Source organism: Aotus nancymaae, unplaced genomic scaffold (assembly GCF_030222135.1).
Source record: "Aotus nancymaae isolate 86718 unplaced genomic scaffold, 86718_ANA_hifiasm-v0.15.2.pri h1tg000028l, whole genome shotgun sequence".
Classification (NCBI taxonomy): Eukaryota; Metazoa; Chordata; class Mammalia; order Primates; family Aotidae; genus Aotus; species Aotus nancymaae.
In genome coordinates, this window is record NW_026988441.1 from 28,607,997 (window position 1) to 28,632,679 (window position 24,683).

Sequence of the window (24,683 nt, forward strand, 5' to 3'; positions counted from 1 at the left end):
CACTTGAGATGCATTTGAGGTCCCTTTGTGTCGTTTATTTTTTGAGATAGAGTCTCGCCCTGTCACCCAGGCTGGAGAGCAGTGGTGCGATCTTGGCTCACTGCAATCTCCAACGCCTAGGTTTAAGCAATTCTCCTGCCTCAGCCTCTGGAGTAGCTGGAATTATAGGCACACACCACCATGCCTGGTTGGTTTTTATATTTTCAGTAGAGAGGGGTGTTTCACCATGTCGGCCAGGCTGGTCTCAAACTCCTGACCTCAGCGATCCTCCTACCTTGGTCTCCCAAAGTGCTGGAATTCTAGGTGTGAGCCACCACGCCTGGCTCCTTCATGTCTCTGCAGCTTCGTAACCCATTCCGTTTTACATCCTGTTGTCTGGAGGTGACATGGTTTATCCGTTCCCCGCTGAAGGATGTCTTGGTTGTGTCTGAGTTTGGGCAGTGGTGAATGAGGCTGCATATATCCACGTGCAGGTTTTTGTGTGGACGCAAGTTTTCAGTTCCCTTGGGCAAATGGAACGCGACTGCTGGATGGTATTCAGTTTGCTGTTTGTAGTAGTCAGCCTCATTCTTGGCGAGTGATGACATCAGGCGTGAAGCACTGGTTATATGCTGCAAAACCCAGCGAGACAAAGCCCTCAGCAGCAACAGAATAAATATTCATGGGGCCCCACTGGAAGCCCCGGTCCCAGCGCCCTCTGTCAGCATCATGTGTAGGGGTTCCTGAGATCCTCAGCCACCTCCCTGCACTTGAAGGAGGTGAAAGGGAAGGTGCTGGACACGCGGCAGCTTTATTAATGCTGCTGTTCTCTCTGGGTAATGATGTGGCTCACAGCCACACGCCTCTATGACCTCGCGTTTCTGTGGGTCAGGGGTCTGGCCTGGCAGGCTGGGTCCTTGTTCAGGGTCAGATGAGGCTGTGATCAAGGTGTCAGCTGGGCTGTGTCCTTATCTGCTGCTTGGGGGCCTTTCCTGGGCTCACATGGACTTTGGCAGAATTTGGGTCCTGGTGGTGGTGGCAGCTCTGAGATTCCACTCTTGGCTCTTGGAGGCCACTCTCCGTCCCCTGCCATGGGGTCCCCTCCCCAGCACAGTGGAGATGTCTTCAGGGCCAGCGAGGGACCTCTCATCTCATGTCATACCACCTTCTCCAGGCCACAGGCCCTGCCTACTTGTGGGCAGGGGAACCCTCGGGGTGGGGGCCCCCTCAAAGACCTGCTCTTCGTTTGCTCTCCTGGGACCAGCTCAGCCCTTCCCAGGCCCTGCAGCACTTCTGACCAAGGAAGCCAGTCTGGGGGCTCAGAGGGGACCCTGGGCATCCCCAGCTGTGTGATCGAGGCAGAAGGAAATGGGATGGCCTCCAGCCTGGCTTGCCATACTACCCAGGAGCCCTGACCCTCTGGTGGGGGTGGGGGTCAGAACTGCCAGGGCAGCTCGGGCGTGCAGGGGGCATGTGGGTCCTTGGGAGGCAGCTATGGCCCCTCGGGGAGGTTGGGGACAGCCCCTGCAGAGGACGGAGGAGCCCATACTGAGGGGAGGGGCTGGGGGCTGGCCAGTTCTGCCTTGGAACCCTCCAGGGGTGTCAGCCAAGGGACATAGTGGAGCTGGGGTCTTCAGCTACCTGGAGGCAGGTGTGGGGCTGGGGTTGTGGACAGGGGCAGGACCTGAGGAGACAATGATGATAAAGGGCGGAGGTGGGTGGGGCCCCAGGGAGCATGGAGGGTGGTCGTGTGGGGCGGGTGGCCGCGTGTGGGCCTGGATGCACAGGCTGGGCATGGGAAGCTCAAAGCAAACACTGTGGTCTTTAAATTGGGTTCTGCACGCAAGACACCTGGGCGAAGGAGACACTTCTAATTTCCACTAAATGTGCAAATGGACCTGGGAAAGAATATTCTAGAAGGCACTCCCACGTGGTGGCGGGGCAGGTGCAGGGTGTGAGATGATCTCGGTGGAACCCAGCTCTGCCATTCCAGGACTGCGACTCCCCTGGGCCCAGGCGGGCACACCTGGCCACCCCTCGCCCCCGTGGGTCCAGCCCACTCACCTGGCAGTGGAAAGTCAGCAAGGCTCTCGCCGGAAGACACCAACAGACCCTCAAGGCTTGACGTCAATATTCCATTTTTAACTTTAATGTGCAAATAAATAGAAAAGGAAAACTACATTCAAAACAGCTGCAAAGGAAGGACAAGCCCCAGAACAGAAAGTCCTCAAGAACGGAAAAGAGGCGCTCCCTAGAAGCATGCGGGGTGGGGACACTGAGAGGGGGGCCCACGTGGCTCTGCCTGAAACAGCCGCAGGCCTGGGGCAGGAATCCTGACGGTAAGTTCCCTTCTTAGAAAACTGGGGCGTGTACAAAGTGCCTGCGTGACACTGGGGGAGCGGGGGAAGGCAGGGATTCCAGGTCAGGTTGGCCTTGGAACCACCCAGCTTGGAGTCAAAGGCATCAAGAGTCTCCAGGTTCCACAGGGAACTTCTAGAAACGCATCTCCACTTCCTGGAACCTTGAGTCCAGCTGTTGCAGGATGGCGAGGGTAGCAGTTATTTGGGGCCCACTAGTGTGCAGGGGCCGGGGACAGGGGCTCTCATCAGGGGGGAGAGGGGCCTGCAGAACTGGTCCCCAGCCCCAGTCACTTGGGATTCTTGGCACAGAAAGCCTTGGATGCCTCCATGGGACAGTCGCCTCGGCCCCTCACTAAAGGACAATAATGATCCTTGGAGTGGTCTCGTGGGTCCTGGGGTGGGCCGGTGGATGGGGCCGTCAGGGCAGCTCTCGGAATTCCACAAAGGCAGATCTCGCCCCCAGGGAGCCATGGGACTTGGCTGATGCAGAAATTACAACCACTAAGAGCGAAAGGAATAAATATCTGTGCGTGTATACACATAGGCCTACAATGCCCACTGCAGGAACACAAGTGTGCCCACCGCCCCACAGCGGGGTGGTGCCAACTCTGTGAGAACGCTGGCTGGGGTCCCTCCCCTCATGGGCCCAGAGTCCGGCTGCTGGAGTTGGGTGTCTTTTATCCAGAGCGGGGTCTTCCGGGGCGCTGCCTGCTTGATCCAGGTGTTGACTTCAAAAAGTGGGATCCCAAAGGTTTGGCTGAAGGGTTATTTCTTCACTTCCAAAGTGACTGAGGGCCTGAATACCAGCTGGGCAGAGCTGATGCCCAAACCCTCAGGTGACATTTCCAGCAGCTCTGAGAATATTCTGGAAGAACTCACTTTTCAAGCGAGCCTACCCAGGGCTCAACTCCTTCCTTGTCAGGGTCTCTTGGACATGAACCCCTTCCCACGTGCGGGCCTCAGGAGGGCTGCCACCTGTGACCTTTCCAAGACACAGTATGAATGTGGGGCAGGAGCCACCCGCCTGCCAGGGATTTGGCACGTGTGATGGACGGGGGCACAAACGTGATTGCTTGTTCCTCGGCCAGCACGTCCACCTGCCCGTGGTGGGGCTGAGCCCCAGGGCTCAGGTGCAGGTAGCTCAGGTTTGGCACACGACAGGCCCACAGGAGACCAGGAGCCACGGGGCTGGCGTCTGGCAGCTGCGGCGCTGGGAGATGCCCCTCAGGTTGGTTAAGAAAACGGCCCCCACGTGACCAAGGCTGAGGCCACGTCTGTGCTCTGTGAGGCACCTGCCCAGTGCCCAGGAGGGCAGGTCAGGGCGAGGCTGGGCGGCGGCTGTACTGCACATGGTAGCGGGTCACGGGCAGGCCGTGCACGTGCACCGTCTCACACAGTGTCTTGCAGGGCACCATGTCCTCGTCCTCCTCGCCCATCAGCCAGTCCTGCACCAGGCTGGCCGCCTCCACTGTCACGTTGTCCTCCAGCCAGCGGCTGTGCCACTCCTCAAAGTGCTGGTGGTGGCGGAGCAGGACCAGGGGCTGCACCTGTTGGAGAGGTGGGGTGTCAGGGCGGTGGAGGGGTGGGCCCCAGGACGTGGGGTGAGGAGGGGGTGTCGAGGCAGCCCAGCCTTCCCCAGCACCTGCTTGGCCCGGCAGAGGGTCCCGCGGCGGTACATGTAGTCCTCGGAGTTCACGATGAACACCATCTTGTGGGTGCTGAGCTTGAAGCGGCAGTCCACGTCGCAGGCGCTCTCCACACCCACCAGCCGCTTCCAGGAGCTCCTGGCCTCGCCGCGCAGGGCCCGCGCCTGCTCGCTCTGCCACCGGCGGCGGAACTTCTTGAGGTTCCTGGGGGCGAGATGAGGTAGGGTGGACCTTGGCTCTCGGCATTGTGGGCCAAGGGCCTCTGGGAATGGGAGGAGGATTTGCAGGCTGGGGAGCCCCCGGGCCTGGGACCACCAGAAGATATGCTACCTCCTGGGGGTCCATGGAAAAGCAAACGGAAGCAACAAGAAACGTCCCCAGATCTGAACACCCACCAGCAGCCCCTACTGGTCCCAGGGGTGCCATCCTAGCCCAAGGGGAGGTGCGCCAGGGTCCCGTCGTAGCCATCCACCTCGGGCCTGGCCCGCCAGCTCTGGCAGCGTCTCCCTCCAGGCCAGGTGCTCGCTCCTCCATCCACTGACTCCCCATGGGGTTGGACCTGGCCCCTTACAACCCTCACCATCCTGGGGTTACTGATCCCTCCGGTGGAGACCACAAGCCTCAAAAGGGCAGGGCCACGCATTAGCACACAGCAGGTGCCTACTAAGTGCTCCCAGACACACAACGTGCCACGGTCCAGCCCCCGTCAGGACAAAGGGGACACTCCCTAGGCTCACTGGAAGGAACTGAGCATGTGTCTCAGGACCTCTCACCTCTGCAGGAACACGGGTTTCAAGAGGAAGCCCTCAGTGGGCGAGCTGGACACGCCCTCGGTCCCCACGTATTGCTCCACGTACCGAGCCAGGTGCTGGGGAGAGAGAGAGAGAGCCCGTGACGCCCCTACAGCAGGGCCATGGTCCCCCTCGCTCTGGACCCTGAGTTCAGTGGCTCACAGGGGTTCTGTGCCCCTCCCCGCCACTCCCAGAGCATGAGGAGGGCCACTGTGGAGGGCTCCGATCCCTGACGGAGAACCCCCAGACTGTAGCTCTCAACAGAGGACCCAGTGGGACTTGCACAATCAGGCCACAGCTGAGGAGCGCCAGAAGCTGGCAGAGCAGGAAGGATCTGCCCCAGACCTTTAGCGGGAGCACAGCCTGGCCCACACTGTTGTTGTGGAGTGCTGACCCCCAGGGCGTTGAGAGAATAGACTTCTGTTGTTTGAAGTGGTTTTTGATCATTGTGGCAGCGGCCCCAGGAAATGAATGCAGTCACCCCAGCTGAGTGATTTGCACACACACACTGGACCTGCTGGACCCAGTGACTACCCTGGGGACACACACAGGTCGATGCCATCCTCCCACCAGGACGCGGGAGGTGAGCAGGAAATATCTGTCCCAGTGGGAACTGGGAACTGGGGGCTGGCCGCTCATCTGCTGGGGACTGGGATCAGGATTCGGCCCTGACATAGGGGTGCAGAGGTCACAGCTGCAGTGACCCCCTACAGTGGGAACCAGGGAGAGGCGACCTGGCTCCCCTCCTGCCCTGGGACCCACCCGCTGGCTTGGGAGGGGTGGTCTGCTCTTTCTTTGGAGAGTGGGCACAGAAGAGAGGCTGGCAGGGGAGCAGGGAGGGAGGCAGCCCCACCCACGGCCTGCAGAGGGGGGTCTCTGGGTGGATGCTGCGTGGCCTGCACTTGGCTGGTGGGAGCCCCACGAAGCTGCCCTCGGGCACTCCCTGGTGTGCGTGGCATGGACTGGGGCCAGGGCCTCACCTGGACCTCCACAGGGTCCTCTGTCTGGGCCTCCTCAGTGTCCAGGAGCTCGATGGTCATGATCACCTGCCCTTTGCGCTGCAGGAACATCACCTGCGGGAGCAGGGATGCCGACAGCCTGACTGCGCAGCGGCACCACCACCTCTGCCACCCTCCCAAAGCCCTGATGCTTCCTGCAGGTCAAAGCCACCTCAAAGGCTCTGCTGCAGGGCTGGCGTTCCAGCCGAAGGCCCAAGTCCAGAACCGACTGAGTGGCCGGGCCTCCCCACATGTTCCCAGCCCTGGGCTGCCTCTCACCTTGAAGCAGTTCTCATCGGCCATGCAGCGCTCAGCCTTCCACTGGTAGCTGGTCTCCCTGGCGGCACGGACGCAGCGGGAAGACAGGTTCCCGCCAGCAGCGCCCCGCTTTTTCTCGTTGAGGTAGAGCTCCACCACCTTCAGGCAGACGTCGTCACTCACGAGGTGGTGCAGCTGGCAGAAGGGAGGACAGGTAGGGTAGTGCTGCTACCCCGCCTCCTGCAGGAGCCCCCACCTCACCCACAGAGGGGGCCGGCAAAGGCCAGAGACACCTCAGGATGGAGGGTGCGTGACACGGGATGAAGACCAGGATCCTGACAGGCTGTGTGCAGACCAGGCCAGACCAAACAGACCAGACCAGACCAGGCCAGGCCAGACCAGGCCAGACCAAACAGACCAGACCAGGCCAGGCCAGACCAGACCAAACAGACCAGACCAGGCCAGGCCAGACCAGACCAGGCCAGACCAAACAGACCAGGCCAGGCCAGGCCAAACAGACAAGGCTACGCCAGGCCAGACCAAACAGACCAGGCCAGGCCAGGCCAGATGAGGCCAGACCAAACAGACCAGGCCAGGCCAGGCCAGACCAGACCAGACCAGACCAAACAGACCAGGCCAGGCCAGGCCAGACCAGACCAGGCCAGGCCAGGCCAAACAGGCCAGGCCAGGCCAGACCAAACAGACCAGACCAGGCCAAACAAACAAGGCTACACCAGGCCAGACCAGACGAGGCCAGACCAAACTGACCAGACCAGACCAGGCCAAACAGACAAGGCTACACCAGGCCAGGCCAGACCAAACTGACCAGACCAGACCAGGCCAAACAGACAAGGCTACGCCAGGTCAGGCCAGACCAAACAGGCCAGGCCAGACCAAACCAAACAGACAAGGCTACGCCAGGCCAGACCAGACCAGACCAACACGAGACCAGCTCAGAACAGACCAGACCAGACCAGGCCAGGCCAAACAGACCAGACCAGGCCAGGCCAGACCAAACCAAACCAAACAGACCAGACCAGACCAGGCCAAACAGACAAGGCTACGCCAGGCCAGGCCAGACCAAACAGACCAAACCAAACAGACCAGACCAGACCAGGCCAAACAGACAAGGCTACGCCAGGCCAGGCCAGACCAAACAGACCAAACCAAACAGACCAGACCAGACCAGGCCAAACAGACAAGGCTACGCCAGGCCAGGCCAGACCAAACAGACCAGACCAGGCCAGGCCAGACCAGGCCAGACCAAACAGACCAGACCAGACCAGACCAACACGAGACCAGCTCAGAACAGACCAGACCAGCAAACCCTCCCTGGGTGTGAGAAACACATGGAGAAGACATGGACAAAAATGTGCCAAAGCAAATCAAGGAATGATGTGAAGGTGGTGTGAGTGCAGGCCTTCCTTTCCCCTGAATGCTTGGCTATAAACACACTGCCACTCCTTTTACCTTTGCACTGAACGAGAAAGTAATGGAGACAGCAGGGGTTGTGGGTAGACAGGGCTGGTGTGAGTCCGCCTGCACAGCCTGGGCCCTGGTCAGGACCACACTCCCTGCAGGTTCCATGTGCAGCTTTGTTGAATGGACACAGTAACACCTGGGCACGCACAAGTTTCAGACAGTAACTGGCACACAGCAGGTACCCACTGAATGCCAGCTGCTACTGCTAAAAAAACAGCAATGCTGATTTTTAAGAAAAGGTGAGGCAGAGTCCAGACATGGTTTCAAGGCAGGTTACAAACAGTGTGGCGGGGCCTGCAGTGAGCACCTGGGGTGTGGTGTGGCCACAGATGGGACAGCAGGGTAGCATGAGGCCCTGACAACAGCTCCAGCCAGCCAGCCCCATTTTCATTGCTTTTTAACAGGTTCTAGAGAAGAGGTTTATGGAAGGGGAGGATTTTTCAAAGCATTAATCAATGCTTTCCATAAACCATCTGGTCCAATCTCCTGGTGCCACAGCAAAGCTGCTGTCCCTGAACCCGTGGCCCATCAGGGGTGCCCAGCCTGGGGGACAGAGTGCCAGCCCTCTGGCACCCCTGTACAGCTGCCCTGACACCATGTGCTGGGCCCTGGGTGTCCTCTCTCCAGGGGCAAAGCAGTCTTTAAAACCTGGGAGAGTAATGGCAATAGTTTTTTTCCAGCTTTTTTTTCCACTTTATGATGAACAGCCTTACTTGGTGACCAGGAAACAGGTCACCACGAACAATGCTTCTGGCAGAAACCAAGCAGGACCCATGTCCTGGAACCACACCCAGTTCGTCTGGGACGTCTGCTGTTTCTATTTAGGTGACTGGTTTCCTTGTGGTGACATTCAGCGGGGGCTGGTTTTTGCTATTACTAAAACCAACGCTGGTGAGCAGCGCTATTCCCACCCTCTCCCAGGATAAGTGGGTTAAGGTTTTTTCCATGTTGTCAATTTACCCTCAAAAAAGGTTTGTCAACAGGGACTCACAAGAACTTGTATACAAATGTTCAGAGCAGCACTGTTCACCATCTCTGTAGGCAGTCATAGCCCAGATGGCCACCAAGAGATGGAGAAACGAAATGCAGCCAGCCATGCAATGGCGTATCACAGAGCCATAACAAGGAATGAACGCAGCGCGCGGGAAACCCAGAGGCAGATCCAGATTACTGGATGTCGGGTCTCAGGGTGGGGCAAACGGGAGTGGCTGCTGCTGGGGACTGGGTCTCCTCTGGGAAAGATGAAATGTTCTGGAACTAGACAGAGGTGGAGGCTGCACAATACTGTGAATGTACTAAATGTTACCAAACTGGACACTTCAAAATGGTTCATTTTACGTTATGAGTATTTTGTCTCAATTAAGAAAAAAATCGGGATAGGTTTTCTGTTGACCATGGGCCCCCTCCCGGCAAGGGAGTGAAATGACGGCAGGGCCACATGCAGCGTCCTAAGTGTCGGCCCCACCCCGGCTCACCTGCCGCGCGATGTTCTGCACCAGCTTGTCCATGGTGAAGCCCACGTAGGCATGGATGGTGAACATCTCACGCAGGGTGTCCTCGTACTGCGTGGGGTCGATGCTGCCCTCCAGCAGGCTCCGTACCATGTCCAGGAAGGCCGGGTAGTACTCCTCCAGCTCCACTTCACCTGTGGAGACACATGGCTTCATCCCCATGCCTCCCGGGGGGCCAGAAGCCACGCAGGCCAAGCTCTGGCACCATAGCACCCCAACAAATGCCCCCGTGGGGCCCAGCAACCTTCACCCGCCACCCCTGGGGCAAGTCTGGGCATCAGCAGGAAACCCGAGTAACGAGTTCACTGCCACCCTCCCTGAGGCTGCCTAATCTGACTGGCAACCCAGGGATGGCAGTGAAAGTGCTGTGGAGGCCGGGCATGGTGGCTCATGCCTGTAATCCCAGCACTTTGGAAGGCCAAGGCAGGTGGATCACCTGAGGTTAGGACTTTGAGACCAGCCTGGCCAACATAGTGAAATCCTGTCTCTATTAAAAATACAAAAAATTGGGTGTGGTGGCTCATGCCTGTAATTCCAGCTACTTTGGAGGCTGAGGCAGGAGAATCGCTTGAACCTGGAAGGTGAGGTTGCAGTGAGCCAAGAGCACGCTACTGTACTCCAGCTTAGGAAACAGAGCAAGACTCCATCTCAAAAAAAAAAGAAAAAGGGCGCTGTGGAGCTTGGCTGTGATGGCTCCAGAGGAAGGCCTGTGAGAAACACAGCTTTCCTGGTCAGGAGAGGGTGCTACACCCAGGATAGGAGCCTGGGCAAGGGGTACATGAGACCTGTCTGATGCTGGCAGCTTCCTGTTTGCAATTTCCCATTTGAAATCACAGAATTCTTAAAACGAAAAGCCAGAAACAAACAGGACGTGTGGGATGATGAGCTGTGACCCTGAACCCCAGGCACCCCCTAGGGCCTCCCGGCAGGCCCTGGAGCCTTACTGGGCTGCTTCAGTCGCAGCTCCATGGCAGGGTCGCTCCCCTTTTCCCTGCGGCCCTCGCAGAGCAGCTTTTCCCGCTCCTTCTCGGTTCGATACTCCAGGAGCTGCTTCTGCGCCTGGCGGTAGATCTTCAGCAGCCTGGAGCACAGGGTCTGGTGCAGGCGCAGGAAGAAGTACCAGTTGTTGTTGGCGAAGAAGAGGCTGTAGACGTCATCCAGGGCCTTGTGCGGAGGTGGGGGCGGTGGGGGCGGCTGCTCGGCGGCCGGGGCATCCCCGAAGGCCCCCTTCTCCTCTGGGGGGCTGCTGTGCGGTCCTGGCGCCGGCTTCTTCCGTTCGCTGGGATCTGTGCTCTGCCCCTGGGAGCTGTCCCGGTCCTCGTCGGCTGACTCCTCGGAGGCACCCAGGTCCAGCTGCTGGGAGAAGAAGAGGCTGGGCACGAACTGGTGCAACAGCTGGTGGATGGTGCCCTGGTCCTCCTTCTGGATGGCCGGCTGCCGCTTCACGTAGTAGCTGATGAGCGCTGCTGCGTCCTCCAGGATCTGCCGGTCCTCATACACGAAGATGAGGTGCGGCTCGCTGGAGGGGGCACTGCGGGCCTCCGAGTGCTGCTCCTGGTGCTGTGGGGGACAGGATGGCCATTAGGCAGGAAGCCACCCAGCACCCAGAGGACCCCCCACGCCCTTCGTGAGTTGCTGTGAGCTGGGCCACCAAGGTGGACGAGCGCTGCCCAGAGAGGGGTGGGTGAGGCAGCAGGGCCTGGGGGCGCGGGGCGCTTGCCTCAGCCTCTCGTGCACTGCCATGTGCTCTTGGTCCCCTCTCCGAAAGCAAGGCAGACCCAAGTCATCCCGGGACGCCAGGCGAAGGAGAGGATTCTGAGATGGGAGCAGGGAGGTCACAGGGGGTCTGGCAGCGTCCAGCCTGGGTCTGTCACTCAGCCCAGCTCCAGGACAGATCAGGGCCCCATGGCTCAGCACGGAGAAGCCTCTGAAGCCGACCTCCTACTACTGACAGCAACGGCAGTGCCTGATTCCAGCCTGACCATGGCTGCCCACACCACGCTGTTGATGAGGTCAAGGAGGTGCAGGGTGAGCCTCGACCTCTCTGCCTCTGCCCTCCACCTACTCCCCGGGAGGTCTGTGACTCTCACATCTGAAGCCCCATATGCTCATCGTCACCAAGCCCGTCTCCACTGCTGTCACCCACTAGCCCCTGCACATGCTCACTACCACCATCACGTCACCAGCCCTCCCACCAGCTCCCACCAGCCTGCTCCAACTGCTCTCCTCACCGGGTCCTGGGCAATTTGGCCAACAGGAGGAAGGTCACCCTGACTAATGGTCCCCAGGCTGCTCAGAAGACACCGGGCCCTGGCGTGCCCCTCCGCAGCTCCTCTGGCCTTACAGCCCCCAGGCTCCTTCCTACGATGTTCAGGGCGTCAAGCTCCTCCTGCATGTGCAGGGCCTTTGTACATGCCCGTCTGCTCTCACTCCCTGGAAAACCCCATCCCAGGCTTACCCCTCCCTCAGGCTCACCTCTCCCCTTGGTCTTTATCCAAATCGTGACTTTCATTCCCTCACAGCGGAAGACAATCACTCCTTCCTCCAGCCTGCCACGCCACTGTGCTGGGCGGCCCCAACCCCTCAGCACCAGGCAGGGAGGCAGACGCACCGGGGCTCTTGAGGAAAGTGAGTGTGGATGCTGTCTCTGCCGGCGGGGAGCTCGCGAGGGCAGCACCGGGTCTCCCAGCAGCCTGAGGCTTCCCTTCCTCCTCCCCTGCAGGGCAGCGTAGAGGCTGGCAGGGCCAAGCACGCTGGGCTGGTTCCTAGGAGTCTGCACACTCAGCTCCGCTCTGGGCTCTTCAGTGGGACCTCAGCCCTCTGACTGCTTCCTAAGTCCCCCGGGTCTCATTTATGCCATAAACACTTTCAACATTCCTTTACAGTCCCCTCTGAAGCAGGGTCCCCATGTCTGTGGTCCATAACCGTGCTTTGTAAACTGCCTGATGGAATGAGGGTCTGACTTTGGAATGCAACAAGGACCTGCATGTGCAGAGACCCGCCAGGCCAGGGGGCCAACCTCAGTGCCCCTGCCCTCGTGCCACTTCATCACCTGCACTTTACAGATGCCACAGACTCACAGAACCTATGCAGGGTCTCAGGGTTGAGGATCTGCGGAGGGCTACAGTGAGGAAGCCAGAGTGGCTGTGGGGTGGGCCTGCGGTGAGGGCAGCCCACGTGGAAGGAGGTGGAAGAGAAGGGGGTCTCCACAGTCCCACAGGCTCTGGGAGAGGCCTCAGGCCAGCAGCCCGGTTCCTGTGGCTTCCGTTTCTGTGTTGCAAAAGGAGGAGCTACCGCTCACTGCGCAGTGACAGCAGGAAGAAACCAAATCAGGTGAGGTGATGCCCCTGCCCAGCCGGCCAGCAGGGTTAGGGAAGGCCGTACCTCGTCATAGACGCTCTCGATCTCGTTGAGCAAGCTCTTGGAGCGCAGGGCCTTGGTGTCGTTCTGCTTGAAGTTCACAGCCTGGTGGTCGAGGGACTTGAGGTACGCCTTCTCATACTGCTCCCGCCAGATCTTGTTGAAGCCCTGCTGGGCCTCCCGCCACTCCTCCTCCTTGGCCTTCAGCCTGCGGGGGAAAAAGGGGTCAGTGCCAGGGACAAGCCAGGCCATCCCCCCTAAAGCACCCTGGGGCTGGCCTGTCTTCCTCTGGGATTTGGCTGGGGGCCCAGGACCCAGGCCAGCCAGCTCCCGGTCTAGTCTGTGCAGTGGGCTCCATGCTGCGTCAGAGGGAAGGCGTGATCGCCTCACAGAGCCAATGTGGCTGGCTTCCCAGTTCCTCTGCCTCTCCGCATGGTTGCTGGATCAACCACTCAGGTCCCTTGCTCAGCTCCTCGTGAATCCCACGAGGAGAGGGACCGGGTCTGCCTCACTCAGTTCCGTAACCCTAGGGCCAAGCCCTGCACCTCCCTTAAAGTGGCCACTTAATAAATACCTGTACGGGATGGTATCTGAGATGCAGCATTACATAAAAAGCCAGCCACAGTGTAGTGGTCGCATCTGACTCTTAAAGCAGTTATTTACATGTCAAGATGTGATTATGTGCAAGGTAGAAAGTCCTAGAAGGAAAGTCCTAGAGGGTCACAGTGCTCTCCTCTCAGGAGTGGGAGATACAGGAAGCCAGCCCTAGGCCTCAGAGACCCCCGCTGGAGATGACACCTGTTGACAAATAGCACTAATGAGCAGTCCAGGAGCTCCCCGTGGTGGGGAAAGAAAGGCCAGACGCTGTAGGGCACCTTTTCAGGACAACAGGGACAGCAGTGACGGGGTTCTTCTTGAGGCTCTCAATGATCTCTGGGGCCTTGTCGCCATAGATGCGATGGATGGCACGGCGCTGGATCACCTCCGACGTGCCCCCCAGGGAGTCGTCCAGCCGGAACTTCTCCTGGTCTTCCGGCGCCATCCGAGAGAGCTTCTTCTGCACGCTTTCCAATACGCGGATCGTGGCCAGGTTGGTCTCCAGGACCACATCTAACTATGGAAAGGAAGGCAGGAAGGGGTCAGCCGCTGGGGAACTCAAGAGGCCCCAGGGAGGGTCCTGGGACCTCAGAGGGCAGAGAATTTTTGGGGTGTGTGTGTGTGTGTGTGTGTGTGTGTGTGTGTATTTAAGAGATAAGGTCTCTGTCTGCATGTGTGTTTAAGAGACAGAGTCTTACTCTGTCACCCAGACTGGAGTGCTGTGGGTTTGAACCTCCTGGGCTCAAACGATCCTCCCACCTTGGCCTCCCAAGTAGCTAAGAGTATAGGTGTATACCACCATGCCTGGCTAATTAAAAAAAATTTTTTTTGTTGCCTGTTATATGTGAAAAATGAAAAAGAGAAAAACAAAAAAAAGAAAAAAAGAATAAATAAGAAAAATACAAAGAATGAAAAAAAATTTTTTTTTGTATAGATGAGTTCTTGCTTTGTTGCCCTTGTTGGTCTTGAACTCCTGGCCTCAAGCATTCCTCCTACCTCAGCCTCCCAAAGTGCAGGGATTACAGGCGTGAACCATTGCGCCTGGCCAATAAAAATTTTATTAAAAAAAAATATATATTTACAAAAATTATTTTAGCCTGGGCAATAAAGACTCTGTCTCCAAAAAAAAAGAAAAAAAATTAAGCCAGGTGCAGTGGCTCATTCCCTTAACCTCAGCACTTTGGGAGGTCAAGGTGGGAAGATCGCTTGAGACCAGGAGTGTGAGACCAGCCTGGGGAACATAGTGAGATCTCATCTCTACAAAAAAAGTAAAAAACAAAAACAAAAACAAAAAAACCTGGGCATGGTATTGTGCACCGGTGGTTCCAGTTACTCAGGAGGCTGAGGTGGGAGGATCATTTGAGTCTGGGAGGTCAAGGCTGCAGTGATCCATGATCATGCCACTACACTCCAGCCTGGGAGACAGAGCAAGCAAGATAAACAAAATAAAAATAAATTTAAATTATATTAATTAAACTTTTTTTTTTAGTAGACAGGGTCTCATTCCGTTACCCAGGCTAGAGTGCAGTGGCGCAATCTCAACTCACAGCAGCCTCGGCCTTACCTGGCTCAAGTAATTCTCCTGCCTCAGCCTCTGAGTAGCTGGGATTACAGGTGCCCACCACCACGCCAGACTAATTTTGGTATTTTTGATAGAGATGGGTTTTCACCATGTTGCCCAGGCTGGTCTCAAACTCCTGAGCTCAAGTGATCGACCTGCCTCGTCCTCCCAAAGTGCTGGGATTACAGGTGTGTGCCACTATGCCCAGCCCAAATAAAATTTTTAAACAGAAAAAAAAAAGCGCCATCTAGTTGCCAGCCCAGAGGCCAGCAAGACCTGGCAGGAAGCTTCCAGGAGCTGCTGGAATGTGCTGCAGCACCTGCTCCTCCAAAGGAGACTGGGGTGGTGGAGGAGGAAGAGGACGCCTGTCCTGTGGAGAATGTGCTGGTGGTGGGGGGCCCTGGCCACAGTAGCCCCATGCAGGAGGGGGACAGGCGTGTGCTGGAGGCCCAGCCGCAGCAGCACACACACCTCGAAGCGCTCGTCCTCACAGCGGTGCAGCTGTTCCTCATAGGGCGTCTTCTTGGAGCTGACGAAGGTGGAGTCCTCAGACCAGGAGGGGAAGGAGACCCAGGTGTCGTTCAGTACCTGCACCGAGAGGAAACGATGTGGCCGGCGCAGCAGGCCCCAGGGGCCAAAATTTACTGTCATCCAGAGTAGAAAGTACAAAGATACATTATACCATCCTGATTATATAATAGGCAGATGCCTTACACAAATGGGAAGGCTAATAAAGTTTTTAAGGGAAAACATGACTTTGGTCAAGTGAACATGTCCTGGGAGACTGGTTGCAGAACCATCCCTAGAGACCCAAATCCACAGATGCTTAAGTCCCTGATGTCAAATGGAGTCCTATTTGCATATAACCTAGGCAGAATCATGTCTAGAATACTATACCTAATGCGATGTAAATGCTACGTAGATAGTTGTTACACTGCATTCTTAAAATGTGGATTATGTTTTGCTGTAATATTATTTTTTGGTTTCTCTTTCCCCACATATTTTCAATCCATGGTTAGTTGAAACCACAGATGTGGAATCTGCAGATACAGAGGGCTGATTTCAGTTCAGACATTGGTAAATTCTCTCTGCAAAGGGTGAGCTATCGAGTATCTCAGGCTTTGCAGACTATCCCGGATGAATACTCAACTCTGCCTGTGGTGAGAAAAGCAGCCACAGGCAATATGTAAATGACTGGCTGTGTCTGTGTGCCAATAAAACTTTATTTACAAACACAGGCAGTGGGCCAGGGTCCACCGGTCAGAGTTTGGTGACCCCTGCACTATATCCTGGAATCCAGCAGGTACTTTGGGAATTTGGACATGCAGTATCGTCTGTCCACAAACGCTGGATAAGTATCCAATGGTCAAGCTCAACAGAAACAGTGAGGTCAGTGAGCCCAGAACTGAGCAGAATCACAGCAGCCATAAACCTAAGTCAGATAACTGAAGAATAAGCCAAACTCCACATTATCCCTGGCACTCTGTGTTTTGCCACAACTACCAGCAGGGTACAACACTGTCGTCTCTGCTCAGGTGGTTTTGCCAGGCCACATCCCAGCACCACCTATAACCCAACATTCAAGGGGGCTGAGCACACAGCATTTCATTCATAATGGGGGTATTGGGTGTTTGCTGGGGAGGGGTGGGGGATGCACCATGTCAAGGAACACATGAGCCCTGGGGAGCACTACCTCCTTGCAGATGGCCGTCCTCCCGCTGCACTTGGGTTGCTGGTAGGTTTTGGGGAGCGCCCGGTAGCTGGATCCTATGCGCTTGCAAGACGCATAGTCGATTTCCCGGCTTATCCCATCCCCAGATCTGTCACTCATGGGTGGCGCGAAGGACAGCTCTTTTACCCCCAGGAAGGACTTGAACTGTGCAAAGAGTTCTGGAAATTTCCTTCAAAGATAAAAACAAATGGTAACTGGTCAACCCCAGGGCCTTCTGAGAGGGATTTGGAGATTTCAGAATGGCTTCAAATGGACATTCCAGGTTAAAGAGAGTCAGAATTCAACATCATGGACGGGAATGAGAGGCGGAAACATCCAATACACAGGAAGTCACTGCGCATCCCGAGGTGTGTGAATGAATGGGCCTCCCACCCCTCTGTCACACACCAGGTCCCTTCCTGTGCCTACTGACCCCAGACTCACAGGAAGGCTTTGAAATAAACCAGAAAAGATGACTTAAACGGGCAGAAGCTGGAGCCCGCGATGTTCCCTGACTGGAAGAGGCCAGACTTCACCTTGGCCAATGTACCCACTGCCTGTGTTTTGTTTTGTTCGTTTGGTTTTAGAGACAGTGTCTCACTCTGTTGCCCAGGCTTGAGGGCAGTGGCATGATCTCAGCTCACTGCAACCTCAAACTCTTGGGCTCAAGAGATCTTCCCACCGCAGCCTCCTCAGCAGCTGGGACCACAGGCATGTGCCACCACGCCTGGCTAATTTTAAAAACTTTTTGTAGAATTAGGGTCTTGCTATGTTGCCCAGGCTGGTCTCCAACTCCTGGCCTCAAGCAATCATTTCGCCTCATCCTCCCAAAGTGCTGGAATGACTGGCATGAGCCACCATGCCCAGCCATCCCATTGTAAATGAAGGTTCACTGGCACACAGTCATATCCACTCGCTTTTGCAGTGCCTGTGGCCGCCTGCACAAGAGGGGTTTGAGTCATTTCCACAAAGCCCGTATGAACCCTCAGAGATAAAGTTCACTGATCCCTGATCCACAGTCTTCCGCTCTCATGAGGGAGACTCCTCTCTGTGAACCCCTCTCTGGACACATCCTTGAAAATCATGTCATGGCTGTGCTCGACGACAGGAAGGCTTTAATGCAAATGACCCTACAATGCCACTTGGATTTCTGTTTAGAACAGCATCAGATCTGGTGGTGTGGGCCTGGAATCCCAGCTACTCAGGAGGCCAGGGTGGATCACTTCAGCTCGAGAGTTTGAGACCAGCCTGGGAACACAGCGGGACACCATCTCTAAACAGTAACATCAGGTCCTACCAGAAAAGGTGCAGTTACTTTGACTGCTGGTGCCGCGGTCCTGCTGTGACCGAGCCCCCCCAGCCCACCCCGGTATAACAATGTCCCCCTCGGTGATGTGGCTTCTGTCGTGCCCTATATTTAAGAACCCTATGCCAACTCTGTTCACAAGGAAAACCCACAAGCCAATGGAAATATAGGGAGAAAAGATACCAATAAAAATACTGCAGAGGGCTGGGTGCAGTGGCTCACGCCTGTAATCCCAGCACTTTGTGAGGCCCAGGCAGGCGGATCATGAGGTCAAGAGATCCAGACCACCCTGGCCAACATGGTGAAACCCTATCTCTACTAAAAATGCAAAAATTAGCTGGGTGTGATGGCACGCACCTGTAGTCCCAGCTACTCAGGAGGCTGAGGCAGGAGAATTGCTTGAACCCGGGAGGCGGAGGTTGCAGTGAGCTGAGATTGAGCCACTGCACTCCAGCCTGGTGACAGAGTGAGACTGTCTCAAAAAGAAAAAAACTGCTGCAGAGATGCCTGAGGCTACTGCTGAGTTAAACGCAAACCATGACCGCTCTGAAGGGATACTTAACCCCAACCACCCCGGCTGCCAGCTCCAAGGGGCAGCTCCCTGGGCCATGTTCAGCTGCCCAGCCCAGCTGAGCACCTGACGGCAGGTTGAACACGCAAAGGAACGCCACATGGTGGTGAATGCTCCTAACCCAACCAGGCCTCGTGTCAAGAACACTCAGAGGCCCGCTTCAGTTCTGGACCTTGCTCCATATAGACCTTCCCCAAACGCACTTTCCCATGAGTCTCTCACTACTGCTGAAACACGGAAGCAAGAACAACTGACTGTGCCCCAGCACTGCCCATCTGCTCAGCACCTTGCCTTTCACATTCTCGAATTCCATGTTCCTTTTGTCTTCCCCTCTAGCCCCCTGACAAGCCTAGGAGGGAGGTATGGCCATTTCACAAAGACACTGATGCTTGCTTGGCTAGTAAGAAGCGGAGTCCCAATTCCAACCCAGGGTGATCACTTGCCCCCTGGGCCCAGGTGCCGACACCAGCTGCACACACAGCCCTGAGGGCCCCTTGTCAGGAGAGTGCTGGATTCTGAGCCCAAAAGAGGTGAGTCAAGGTGACTGTGCATTCCACGTCCACAGAAAACGCCCACCCATGTGTACCCACGTCACAAACAGATCTCAGGGGCTCGTTTGGCTGAGACTAGAGTAACACCATCCTGCTCTGGGCTGTTCTTCAGGGCATTTACAGACCTTCAGCAGCCTGGGAAAGAAAACCCACTAGAAAGAGCACCCCAACATGTGCAAGCCCAGAACCACCAGGGAAAAGGCCTTCTGATGGGCTCAGCTTGACCCGTGAGGGTCGCAGCCTCAGGAGCATTTGAGGGAGGACTAGAGACCAACGCTCATTGTTAGAGATCCTGCTAAGGGAAGGAAAAGCCAGGCGGTTACTTAAAAATGAGGCCGTGGGTCAGGCATGGTGGCTCACACCTGTAATCCCAGCCCTTTGGGAGGCTGAGGCAGGCTGATCACAAGGTCAGGAGATCGAGACCATCCTGGCCAACATGGTGAAACCCTGTTTGTACTAAAAATACAAAAAATTAGCCGGGAGTGGTGGCAGGCACCTATAATCCCAGCTACACGGGAGGCTGAGGAAGGGGAATCACTTGATCCGGGAGGTGGAGGTTGCAGTGAGCCGAGATCACCTGCACTCCAGCCTGGCAACAGAGCAAAACTCCATCTCAAAAAAAAAAAAAAAGGACGTGGGTTCACATCTGATGCTGAAACACTTAGAGGAAATGCTGAGTTAAAAAAAAAAAAAAGACACAGAAGTCCAGCTTTACAGCATGAGCCCATTGACATAACCCCCAGCAGCCACTGTGCCCAGAAGGCAGAGAACACGCAAAGGGCTGGCTTTGGGGCTGCAGCACCCTGGCTGCTGTCTAACAGCATGCTAGGCTCACCTGAGTGTTTGTCCTGGGGTAAGTCAGAGGCGTTTGATCTGAGCTTCAGCTTCCTCACCTTTATTTTTGTTTATTTATTTATAGACAGAGTCTCACTCTGTGGCCCAGGCTGAGTGCAGTGGTGAGATCATGGCTCATTGCAGCCTCTGCCTCCGAAACTCAGGCGATAGCTACAGGTGCATGCCACCACTTTGGGCTAGTTTCTGACAAGGACTCACTATGTTGCCCAGGCTAGACGTTTTTTTTTTTTTTTTTGGAGACAGAGTATTGCTCTGTTGCCAGGCTGGAGTGCAGCAGTGCGATCTTGGCTTACTGCAACCTCTGCTTCCTAAGTTCAAGCAATTCTCCTGTCTCAGCCTCCTGAATAGCTAGGACTACAGGCGCAGGCCACCACATCCAGCTAATTTTTTAAAATTTTTAGTAGGGATGGGGTTTCACCATATTGGTTAGGCTGGTCGTGAACTTCTGACCTCAGGTGATCCACCCACCTCGACCTCCCAAAGTGCTAGGATTACAGGTGTGAGCCACTATGCCCAGCCCCTCACCTTTAAAAGGACTAGAAAATGTATTGAAACCTATCAAATATGTTTTAAGTCCATGAATTCATTAACATGCTTTTTTAAAAAAGGACCTAATTGGACCCCTTGGGAAGATGACACGAAAGCAGCTCATCACTCTGAGGCCATAGGAAGGAAACAAGACTGAAATCAAGCAGCTATCCTGGCCACTTTAGAAAAGGTGATAAATGCTGTGGCAATCTTCCTGTGCAACCCCAAATGAATGAGCAAACCTGGGAGGCTAATATCACAGAAATAACAGGGACAGGGACACGTAGAGGGGTATCAGGATAGAAATAGGAAGGACTAGAATCGGAGGGAACTGGAGGGGAAAGGAGACTTAGGAGATGTATTAGGAAACAAAACCCAGGGCCTGGGTGCCGTGGTTCACACTTGTAATCCCAGCACTTTGGGAGGCTGAGACAGGAGGATCACTTGAGGCCAGGAGTTTGAAACCAGCCTGGCCAACGTGGAGAAACCCCATCTCTACTAAAAATACAAAAATTAGCTGGGCGTGGTGGCGCACACCTGTACTCCAGCTACGGGAGGCTGAGGCAGGAGAACGGCTTGACCCTGTAAGGCGGAAGTTGCAGTGAGCTGAGATCACCCCACTGCACTCCAGCCTGGGCGACAGAATGAGACTCCATCTCTAAAGAAAAGGAAGAAAATCCGGCTGGGGGTGAAACTGAGGCATGTATTTGGCAATGCCCACCTGGGTGGCTGTACCATCACTAGTGCAGTAGGCGGTCACTCCTGTAGTCAGGACACTCTTGCAGTGAGAAGGGCAGGGACTGGAATGGTACGCAGGGGGCTCCTGGAGTCTATTTTTGATGTGGGTGGTGGGCACATGGGTGACTGCGTAATAAAGATTCAAGCCATTTCTCGGCCATGTGGTTTCTTGGATCTGTGCTTCATTTTACATTAGAAAAATATTTATATATACGTACATTTTTTTAAGTTAATGCAAAAGGACTCACACAGCATGTGTCCCCAGGGTTGATTTAACTGTTTCCCATTTAGAAAAAAAAAAAGTACAGCTTATGCCAGAGCTCATTTAATTTTACATAAACACTCTCTGAGGCTGAAGCAAATCTGACTGATTTTCAATGTGGAAGTAAAATATAAAAACTGTTCTTGGAGTTCTTTCTAAACAGAGCGTCAGAATCATCTGAATCACCAGAATTGTCTATTTTAGAACAGACAGAGTCATAAAATGAGTCTCTGGCCAACAACTGTTTGAGAACAATGTTCCCATCAAGTGTAGGAATGCTACGTTTTCCAAGATTTGACATTTTCAGTGATCAAGAATTACTATATTTTGTGTAACTGGAAATACCACTGCTAAAAACAGAATGCTATACATAAAATGATGTCTTTTTATTTCCAAAGTTGATATATGAGAGCAATGCAAAAATAATAATAAAAATGAGATGCTTCATGACAAAGTTATCTCGGGGTAAACGCTGCAGTCACAACTGCCGTCAACTACTATTCTTGGGGTAAATGGGAAAACAGTTAAGGACTGAATGGGCTGATCACATAACATGTGTGCCCACCATGTGTGAGAACCATTAAAAAAAATCATGGCCAGGCACAGTGGCTCATGCTCGTAATCCCAGCACTTTGGGAGACTGAGGCAGGCAGATCGCTTGAGGTCACGAGTTCGGGACCAGCCTGACCAACGTAGCAAAACCCCCCCCCTACTAAAAATACAAAAATGAGCCAGGTGTGGTGGCGTACACCTGTAATCCCAACTACTCAGGAGGCTGAGGCAGGCGAACCCAGAGTTGGAGGTTGCAGTGAGCCAAGACTGCACCACTGCACTCCAGCCTGGTTGACAGAGCAAGACTCTGTCTCAATAAAAAAAAAAAGAAAGAAAGAAATCTTCAGGTGTATTTTTTTTGGACACTCTTCCTTTCTTTAGGTAGATCCAAGTTCGTGACTTACATCATTTCCTTCTGCCTAAAGAAACCTGTCGTTTCCTTTTATTTATGAGATTCTATTGTATTTGAAGGGCCCTAGAGGTAGCACCCACCTGCAGGTCTCGGGAACCGTACGTAGGTAGATACATTTACTATCCCTTTTACAGCAAGGAAACTGAGGCTCGGACTGGCCAAGTGACTCATCCCAGTCACAAGGCTGATGCGCAGGAAGGGAAACTGGCCCCACTTGGCTCCCAGGTCTCACACAGCACTCACAGGCCCGCCTACTCGTACTGTACACACTCCTGTGCACCCAAGAGCGAACGCAAGTGTGCACAGTTGCTCCCAGACCCCTCCACCCGGACCCAGTCCCCTCTTAGGCTGACCTGGCCACCAGGGGTTAGAAACTGCTGTCAGACCTGACCCACTAATGAGGTTTCTCTCTGTGCAGCTGGGGTCCAGTTTTTTGTTTTTTAAATGGAGTCTCGCTCTTGTTGGCCTCCCATAGTGCTGGGATTACAGGTGTGAGTGACTACACCCAGACATTTTTTTTTTTTTTGGGATATAGGGTCTCACTCTGTCACCCAGGCTGGAGTGCAGTGGCGTGATCACAGCTCACTGCAGCCTTCACCTCCTGGGCTCAATTGACCCTTCCAGCTTAGCCTCCCAAGTAGCTGGAGCTACAGGAGCATGCCACCACCCCCAGCTAATTTTTGCATTTTCTGGTAGAGAGGGTTTGGCCACGTTGCCCAGGCTGGTCTCAAATTCCTGGCATCGAGTGATCCACCCACCTTGGTCTCCCAAAGTGTTGGGATTACAGGCGTGAGCCACCGCATCTGACACAAGCCCGAACCAAGTATTAGAATTATAAAAGGCATTTATCGGTGAAACTCCAGGGAATTATGCTGGGTTAAAAAAAAAAAGTTTCTCCCATAAGGTTCCTCCTGTACAGTTCCGTTACTGTAACATTTTAATATAAATTTTAGAGACATACAGATGAGTGGTTGCCAGGGGTTGGAAACAGACTCTGGGTGAGGCAGGGTTTTCGGATGGAAAGAAAAGGTCAAGGCAGAACGCTGATGGCCCTGGAGCTGTTCAGTATCTTCACTGTGGCGGACGCGCGACCCTCCACAGTGAGAAAGTGGTATAAACACACACACCAGACGTGTACGAGTAACATGGAGAGGCTGGAAAGATCGGTGGGTTGTGTGAGAGTCGATACAGTAAGCCCTCACTCAACATCATCAACACGTTTTAGGAAGTTGTGACTTTCGGAGAAAAGATGTGTAACAAAACCAATTTTGCCACAAGCTAATTGACACGTAAACAAGAGTGACGTTCCTAAGGCATATTTCCGGTCATAAAAGCATCACCAAATTTCTCAAGAGAAACCAAAACATTTCTAATATTTAACACTGAAATAAATGCAAGCCAAACATACAGATAAGAAAGATGAGTGAAAACAATTTACCCGATTTACCCCATTATCCCAGTTCAGGGTCTCAGGCGGCTAGACCCCATCCCAGCGGCTCAGAGCACCCTGGACAGGACATCACCCCACTGGAGGGCGCTCACCACCCCCTCACTCAGGCTGGGACCGTGGAGATTCACCACTTCACCTACATTTAACCTAACATGCACATCTTTGGGATGTGGGGGAAACTCCACACAGACCTGGGGAGAACGTGCAAACTCCACTCAGACCAGAAAGGAATGTTTTTTTCTCACCAGTAACAAAACAGTGGTAAACAAAAAGGCTTTATTCGAGGACCCACTGTTTTCTGGTGAGGATGCTAACTCCAGATGTTACTGCTGGAGGCACCAGCTGGAGGGTACCCAGGTGGTGTATCACTCCTTACAAAAGCATGGGAATTGGCTGTACACGGTGGCTAATGCCTATAATCCCAGCACTTGGGGAGGCCGAGGCAGATGGATCACAAGGTCAGGAGTTCGAGAACAGCCTGGCCAACATGGTGAAACCCTGTCTCTACTAAAAATACAAAAATCAGCAGGGTGTGGTGGTGGGCGCATGTAATCCTGGCTGCTCGGGAGGCTGAGGCAGGAGCACGGCTTGAACCCAGGAGGCGGAGGTTGCAGTGAGCCAAGACCGTGCCATTGCAATCCAGCCTGGGCGACAGAGCAAGACTCTATCTCAAAACAAACAAACAAAAAACACAAATACATAGGAATCTATAATTAATCTCAATCACTTCAATTAATAAATAGGATTTTAGAAAAGCATAATCATTGTTCAAAAACAGTAACTAAAAACCTAGTAGATGGAGTTGACAGGAACAGAACTACCCTGGGGAGCCCGGGGAAGTCAGCTGCTCACCCTAGAAATGGGCTGACGAGCTGCAGGAGCTCAGAGCCAGACACCAGCTCCTGGTTGAAGAGGGCGATGCAGCGGAGGAAGTTTTCGTACACCTCCTGGCTCTTCAGCACCCGGCGGACCTGCGGAGACAGCAGTCAGGGACCCACTATGAACCCCTGCTCCTCAGCTTCTGGGCCTGGTTCACTTGTAAGTCACCCACATGGGTGTGCAATACAGGAACCAGCTGTGTCTGTAAGTAAATGAGATCCATGCAGCAATTCACAGCCCATGTGCATCATCCGTGCAGCAATTCACACAGCCTGCGCGTGCGATCCATGCAGCAATTCACAGCCCATGTGTCATCTGTGCAGCA

The 24,683-nt window shown here is 54.5% G+C and overlaps 1 protein-coding gene across 3 annotated transcripts in view; it reads right to left on the bottom strand.

The window, feature by feature from the left end:
* Positions 1-2,106: 2,106 nt before the first annotated feature.
* The window catches only part of SIN3B (SIN3 transcription regulator family member B), a 50,077-nt gene continuing 27,500 nt past the window's right edge, over positions 2,107-24,683 (bottom strand). For 2 of the 3 annotated variants that reach the window (XM_064381668.1, XM_012469888.3), the window contains 12 exons: positions 24,332-24,450; positions 16,237-16,444; positions 15,015-15,131; positions 13,261-13,499; positions 12,410-12,593; positions 9,970-10,585; positions 8,990-9,159; positions 6,054-6,227; positions 5,757-5,849; positions 4,759-4,853; positions 3,982-4,189; positions 2,107-3,886 (listed from right to left, as the gene is read on the bottom strand). In XM_064381668.1, the coding sequence (XP_064237738.1) occupies positions 3,656-3,886; positions 3,982-4,189; positions 4,759-4,853; positions 5,757-5,849; positions 6,054-6,227; positions 8,990-9,159; positions 9,970-10,585; positions 12,410-12,593; positions 13,261-13,499; positions 15,015-15,131; positions 16,237-16,444; positions 24,332-24,450 (2,454 nt within the window). In that variant the 3' untranslated portion in view covers positions 2,107-3,655. Of the gene's footprint in view, positions 3,887-3,981; positions 4,190-4,758; positions 4,854-5,756; positions 5,850-6,053; positions 6,228-8,989; positions 9,160-9,969; positions 10,586-12,409; positions 12,594-13,260; positions 13,500-15,014; positions 15,132-15,818; positions 15,915-16,236; positions 16,445-24,331; positions 24,451-24,683 lie in introns of all 3 variants that reach the window. The other variant, XM_064381669.1, reaches the window with a different exon arrangement.